The sequence below is a fragment of the Taudactylus pleione genome, unplaced genomic scaffold (genome assembly GCF_031769625.1).
Source record: "Taudactylus pleione unplaced genomic scaffold, aTauple2 ptg000114l, whole genome shotgun sequence".
Lineage (NCBI taxonomy): Eukaryota > Metazoa > Chordata > Amphibia > Anura > Myobatrachidae > Taudactylus > Taudactylus pleione.
The window spans coordinates 2,025,097-2,032,734 of NW_028284516.1; the positions used below are offsets into that span (position 1 = coordinate 2,025,097).

The following is a 7,638-nucleotide window of genomic DNA, read 5'->3' on the forward strand; positions in this document are numbered from 1 at the left end:
TTAGCGAGGCTCTCTCTCTGTCCAGGTCTCCCTCACAGCGTCTATAGCACCCGGGACGTGGGTGGCGGTGGTGACTTGATCTGGGTGAAGATAAGAGCATGGTCTCACCCGTTTGTTCTGATCCCTTCTCTGAGTAATCTTGTGAGTTCCCCATTCCACTAATCTTCGTCCTATCTGTTTTTCCCCTCTTGTCTCTTTTTTTCTCCTCTCTGAAAAAGTTTACTGATAAAAGTTTATTTTGCTATATAGTCTGTATCTGGAAACAGCAGAGTTGTGTTTTACTTTTATTTAATTTAGTGTGATTCACTATTTAGATCAGGGGTAGCCAACTCTGGTCCTCGAGAAGCTACCAACAGTCCATGTTTTCCAGGTCTCACAGAATCACAAGTGTAATAATTAGCTCCACCTGTGGATCTTTTCAGATGTGTTAGTGAGTAATGAATACACCTGTGCACCAGCTAGGTGGTCTGGAAAATGTGAACTGTTAGTAGTTCTCGAGGAACGAGGTTTGCTACCCCTGATTTAGAATGTAATGTTGATTTTGTGTTTGTTTCACTATATGATTGCACTACTAAATTCTATTGCAGCACAACGTTGTCCTCTAGTGGTGGTTCACCAATATTACTACACAGTCTTTGATTAAAGGTCTCTGTAACTGCACTTTTTCTGGATATATTGTCTAGAATTTCCTTATATGAATATATCATTGAATATGACTGTAGTCCCCTGACTAGCACTTTGTGGGATCTATCCTTCCCCGTCACCTTCGTTTCACCAGTAATGGAGGCCATATTTTCAGGATCTGATGCTACAGCACTCGCTGCTCCGTCGTGCGCTTGCGTGAAACCCGAATAACGCCGGCCAAGCCGTCGTTATGGGTCTTGCACCAAAGGGGGCGTGCTGTCGATGGTGATTGACAGCACGCCCCCTTTGGTGGGCGTGCCGGGGCGTGGCTGCCCAGACGGAGGCGTTCCCATGGGAACGCCTACCGTCTGGGGCCGGCCCCACTGACATCACTAGTGATGTCAGTGGGAGTGCTTTTGGCTCTGATAGAGCCAAAAGCACTCCAAGGCTTGCGGCAGCGAGACCCTACCGCAAGGGTCTTGTCGCAAGCCCGATGGTCTTGACCATCGCGACCATCATTTTGGCCGCTCGCTATAGCTGTGGGTGGTCATCCACAGCTATGCGAGCGGCCAGGAGGCCGCTCCAAAAAGGTGGAGGGACGGCTCTGATTCAGAGCGAGCGCTCTGTCAGAGCGTCCGGCTCTGAATCAGGGCCTGTGTTCCATAGATTATTTCTGTTGCTTTTCTCACTTCAATTGTCTGCTCCTGTCTGACTCTTAAAAAATATACTTTTCCTATTTCATGTTATTGTTTGACTGAGACAATTTTTTTGTATATTACGGAATTATTATGACATTATTATTCTTTAAACATAGAACATAATAGCGAGTACCATTCAGATTATTGGTCTTTTATGCATTACTTGGTCATTACTTTTATGCAGTGTTTACTTTTGCATATATTACTGTTTTATTATACTGTAACAGACTGCAGCCTAAATCATTGCTTATAGCATTATCTATCTACATTGACCAGTTGAACGGAGAGACTAATATTGTCTCCTCCTACTAGTTGTTCTCATATATATATATTTCATAATGTTTAGTGTAAGGTTTCAAGGAATGGAGACTGCTGCCCAGCAGTTACTTCCCTCTTTATTTTTTGGGGGGGTTGGAAAAATTAGAAATAGTAGTGGTGTAGCTGAGCATTATGTGCAATCATTATTTTGTACATTTTGTATATTTCTTTAGCGAATTTTCTTATTGTGTCTAGCACTATGTTTTTTTTTTCTTATCTGTACTTTTTTATACTTTTTTTTTTGTATGACCTGTAAAAGCATTGTAATCAATATACCCATGTCAACTTGTTACATACTGTATGTAGTATCTACTGTTTGTAGTATCTGTAACTAATGCTTATGCTTCAATAAAAAAATATATATAAATAATCAGCTTGCACTTGGCTGGATAATAATGTTACACATAATTTCAAATAAGACACATATCTGAGAATGTCATCACATGCTTTTTCACATTAGATCAACTTTAGGATCATTGGGCCTTTTCAAAATAGAGAGAATACATTTACCTTTAATTATTTTCAACCTATTTAGTTGCTTAGCAAAGGATGCTCTGCAGAATTGTGATGACAAAAATATTACTGTTTAATAATGCAGAGAAGCCAACCTCAGATTGAAGAAAAGGGAGAGCAGAGACTGCACAAACAGCTGTGCCAATATGAGTATTACTTGTAAAGCTAGCCATACATAAATGGCTGATTATCATGTACTCCCATGCGTTACTGGATTTTCATTCCAACGAACCAACTAGTTGGATGGCTGGAGGAAAGTTGGTCTGGTGTATGGCCAGCTTTAGGCTATGGATGTTTTGTTAATTGTGTTGCCCAGAGCAACAGTGATAGAGTGTCTCCCGACCGCCAGTAGGACACTGTGGGCACAGATTGTGACAGCGGGGCAGTGCCCGCAAAGTGGAACTGTCTGCTGATATCGGGATGTTTGGGAGGTGTTATTCATTCCATGTTACAACAATTTTACTAAAATGTCAAGCATGATTCCTATTGCCTCTCACCTGCAATGCATTTCTTAAACAGATTACAAACAACCAGAACTATAAGCATTGGTTGCTTGTCCTTTCAGGAGCCAATCATAGTTCTCTGCAGCTGTATGTGAACTAATCATGAATGCGCAGTAGCAGATGTCGGAGGTCGTGCCTCCGACAAGCTGCTGGGCCCTAGTGCTCGGTGGCTGTCTGGCTGAGGCAGCGCAAAGCGTGCCTCTAACAGTCTGACCCCACAAAAGCGGGACATTTGAGCACTCCGTAATTTAGTTACGTGATACTGGGGCACAGAGCCCCAGGGTTAGCTCGAGGCATGTTCTGTCAGTGCGGCTGCACAAGGGCGCCAGGACCACAGCCTGGCTGGCGTCAGAAAAACCACGCTTTCCACCCATACACTGGCGTTGCTGGAATAAGCTCAAGGAAATGGGCGGAGCAGGGGAGGGGAGGGCCGTGGTGATAGTATAGCAAAGGATGGCACTGGGTGCCGAGAAACCTCGCACCAGTCCTGCAGAGCCCAATTCCATTAAAGTCGCAAACACAGGATTTCTAGAGGGGTGTTTCCAAATGCTTCATTTTAGAGTGAGTGTGGCCAGTCCATGAAGAGGGCACAATTAACAAGCTTTAATACACATCATACAAAGTGTATTGTGTGTCATAATTCCAGCATATACAGGACCAGCAATCACGGTAAGCCATTAAAAAACTACCTGAGCTGAATATTTTATTCTAGATGTGGGCACCATTCCAGAGCATTGGAGCAAACCCAGGAGTCTGGTGAGCTGCAGAAGAACCTAGCACTGCCCTGGACATATATGTACATATTGGTCTCCTTATACACTGGATAGATAATTATTATACAGTATTAATAAGTAACCCTATTGATGGTCTATAGCAGTGCAGCACTAACAGTCCATGTTTTCCATATCTCCTAGTTGTTGCACAGGTGTATTTATTACTGACTGACACATGTTAAAAGATCCACAGGTGGGGCTAATTATTCAATTTGTGATACAGGGAACATGCAGCAGTAATACAATTCTATTATATTACTATTTCTATTGTCATGATGTGGGCTGGGGAGGGGGGTTTCCAGGCAACCGGAAACCCCCCTGCCTTTGCCTATGCATTAAACTAATACTAGACCTCAAGTCTATTCTACTAGAATCTATAATTATGAAGCACTGGCAATCTCTGAAACACTCACCGCTGGAGCATTGGGGGTCTAACCCAGAAGAGGCGGTCACATGACCGCTGGGATCTGGAAGCCACGATAGAGCTGCTGCAGCCATCAGGAGCAAGTAAGTGACCACTGGGCCACCAGAGATATGTGGACATGTTAGAATGTCAGTCTTTACTGATGAATGTCAAGATGGTCAACATCAACATTATGATCATGTCAACACGATAAATATCACCATTATTACTGTCTACATCATTCCACACTCTTGGGAGCACCAACAAACTGCGTAAGGCTTTAGAGATACCCTTCTGGACTTTTATGTTGCTGTTGCTTCTGTTCCTACCTACCTAATTTGGAAGGTGAAGGGAGGTAGGCCTACCAAGAGTCACTTAAAAAAATATCACAGAATTCTAAACCAATTGGAAATATCCAATAATATACACGCTTATTTGCTGCAGTTTAAAAACATGGTAGTCACCCAAAGAATGAACCATATACTATAACCAAAGAAAAAGCGCAGAGTGCATGAATAAAAGTTTGTAAATTGATAAATATAGTCAAGGAACCATGTGGATACTCAAAAAAGATACACCATTTAATTGTTATTAAAAGTAGGCAACTGTAACGGTCTCCTAAGATTCACCGTGTAAACCCCCAGAACCATAAAAGCGAGGTCTTCTGCTAATAGCCACCCACTGTTCCCTTAGAACTGAATACGTCCACCGTTGCCCTTAGGAGTCGGGAGATGGTGATGAAAGTTGGAATGCAGCTAATGCCAAAATGCGACTTTGTCTGCCGCGATGTGACTTGGAGTGACTGTGATGTGGCTTGGTGAGCCGTAATGTGGCTGATAGCTGGTAATATTGATGTGTACTAGATTGTGGTGTGGCTAAGTGAGCCGTGATGTGGCAGGTACAGCCGGAATTTGGAGGTGGCCTGAAGAGACTGTGATGCGGCTAAGTGAGCCATGTTGTGGCTGGTACAGCTGGCGGTTTAGATGCGGCCTGGAGTGATTGTGGTGCGGCTAGGCGAGCTGTGATGCGGCTGGTACAGCCGTTAGTTTGGATGCGGCCTGGAGTGACCGTGGTGCGGCTGGAACAGCCGGTAATATGAATGTGGCCTGGAGTGACCGTGGTGCGGCTAGGTGAGCTGTGATGCGGCTGGTACAGCCGGTAGCTTGGATGCGGCCTGGAGTGCCTGTGGTGCGGCTACATGAGCCGTGATGCGGCTGGTACAGCCGATAATATGAATGCGGCCTGGAGTGACCGTGGTGCAGCTAGGTGAGCCATGATGCGGCTGGTACAGCCGGTAGTGTGGATGCGGCCTTGAGTGAACGTGATGTGGCTAGGTGTGATGTGGCTGTTACAGCCGGTAGTTCTTGCTGCGACCTGGAATGACCATGGTGCGGCTAGGTGAGCTGTGATGCGGCTGGTACAGCTGGTAGTTTGTATGCGGCCTGAAATTACCGTGGTGTGGCTAGATAAGCCGTGATGTGGCTGGTACAACAATGTAGAGACAGGATCTACACAGCAGGAACCTGAAAACACGAGTTGGAGATGCTATAGTCGGCAAGGCCGTGAGGATGCTGCTGGGCATAAAAAAGGTGAAGAACCAATCAGGGCCACGAACAATCATCCCGTGTTCCCAGTAATACGTGATGTCATCTGGTGCCCCAATTGCCTAGCAACAGTTGACGCATTTCCTGCTTGGCAGGCGGAAGTGGTAGGAGAGATCACCAAAGTTTTGAAATGTAACAAATTGCACCAGCGACTTGTAACATTAAGCCCCCCTCCCTTGATGAGGGGTTAAGGAACCCCTAGAACCTGGTTTGTCTGGAAAGTCTTCAAAAAATGTAATCTTCAACCTAGGAGCGTTCTCCGGAACCCAATACCGTTCCTCTGGGCCATATCCTTTCCAATGGACCAGGAACTGCAAACGTCCTAATGAGAACCTGGAATCCAGAATCTTCTCAACCACAAATTCCTGTTGACCCTGAACAAAAACTGGAGAAGGTCTAACTTGACGCCTGGACTTAAATTTTGAGGAGAAGAAGACCTGTTTCAATAAAGAATAATGACAGTTTTTGTTAATGTGAAGAGAATTGGGCAGTTTAAGCCAGAAGGCGGCAGGATTGATCTAAAAAAAAATCCGGAAAGGACCAATAAACCTGGGGCCCAATTTCTGTGTGGGTTGGCGAAGTCTGATGTTCTTTGTAGCAAGCCAAACTAAATCTCCCACCTTGAATTTACACGGCTTCCGGTGTTAGTTTGCAATAGTCTTGGAGCGAATAGAGGCTCTATGGAGACACTGGTGTACCTTACTTCAAATGTAACACAGCTGAGAGGCTGAAGATGGAGATTCAGACCCCCTGGTATTGGGTTTGAAGGAATTCATTCTGGGATGCAGTCCAGTGACACAGATGAATGGAGAAACTGAGGAAGCAGAATGACATGAATTATTAAAAGCAAATTCCGCCAGAGGCAGATGGGTAACCCAATCATTGTGACATTTGGAAATGTAACAACGGAGATATTGTTCCAATGACTGATTGGCGCGTTCCGTCTGGCCATTGGATGGCGGGTGATAACCAGAGGACAGACTGAGGCAAATGCCTAATGAAGAACAGAAATCCTTCCAAAATTGGGCAATAAACTGTGTTCCCCGGTCGGAAACGATATCTGAAGGTAACCCATGGAGACGAAAAATATGCTGGAGGAACAAAGCAGAAAGTTCTTTGGCAGTGGGAAGTTTAAGCAGAGGGAAAAAATGTGCCATTTTACTGAAGCGATCCACCACAGTCCAAATCACAAAATATTGAGAAGAAGCAGGGAGGTCAACAATAAAGTCCATGGCAATGTGCGTCCAAGGTCTACTGGGTATGGATAAAGGCAGGAGGAAACCAGATGGAGCCACACGAGGAGCCTTATTCAGAGCACTAACATCACAAGCAAGGACAAATTCACGGAGGTCTTCTTATAATGAAGGCCACCACACTAAATAGGAGAGTAATTCCCTTGTCTTGGAAATACCAGGATGACCTATGGCTTTTTGAGAGTGGAAATGCACAAGCACTGCTTCCCGGAGTCTTTCAGGCACGAATAATAACTCCGTAGGTTTCCAGATGGAGCTTCCGACTGAGCAGCTTGCAGGGAATCTGCCAAATTACATGTAATTGCTACATGGATACGAGAGCTAGGAACAATTGATTCTTCTGGGCCAGCAAAAAACTTATATAGCCTTGATATTCTTCAAACCTGGATGGAAAGAAATTATGTAATTGAAGCGGGTGAAAAATAAAGCCCAACGTGCCTGTATCGAGTTAAGTATTTTTGCTGTTTCGATGTATGCCAGGTTTTTATGATCGGTAAGAACAACGACCTGATGCTTGGCCCCCTCTAACCAATGCCTCCAGTCCTCAAAAGCCCACTTGATAGCTATTAACTCACGATTGCCCACATCGTAGTTTCTCTCTGCAGTAGCCAACATTAGGGAGAAAAAAGCGCAGGGATGCAACTTATTGTCTTGAGGATCCTTCTGGGATAGTATGGCTCCAGGTTCAACCTCAGAAGCATCCACTTCGACAACAAATGGTAGATCCAGAGTAGGATGACGAAGGACGCATGAATGAAAGCAAGTTTTAATTTATCAAAAGCTTGCACAGCTTTGAAGGACCAGTTTGAGGTGTCAGCTCCTTTCTTGGTCAATTCCACTATCAGAGCCACAATAGAAGAAAAATAATTGATGATCCTCCGGTAATAATTTGCGAATCCGAGAAAGCGTTGGATGGCTTTGAGAGTTGTGGGTTGAACCCAGCCCAGAA

The 7,638-nt window shown here is 44.7% G+C and overlaps 1 protein-coding gene across 1 annotated transcript; it reads right to left on the reverse strand.

Annotated features, from left to right (window-relative positions):
• LOC148524913 (chromobox protein homolog 3-like) lies at positions 1-7,276 on the reverse strand. The gene is made up of 3 exons (XM_088471351.1): positions 7,265-7,276; positions 5,642-5,873; positions 1-209 (listed from the first exon to the last, which is right to left on the reverse strand). The coding sequence occupies exons 1-3, from the start codon at positions 7,274-7,276 to the stop codon at positions 1-3; spliced, it is 453 nt and encodes a 150-aa protein (XP_088327477.1).
• Between the last annotated feature and the right edge of the window lie 362 nt (positions 7,277-7,638).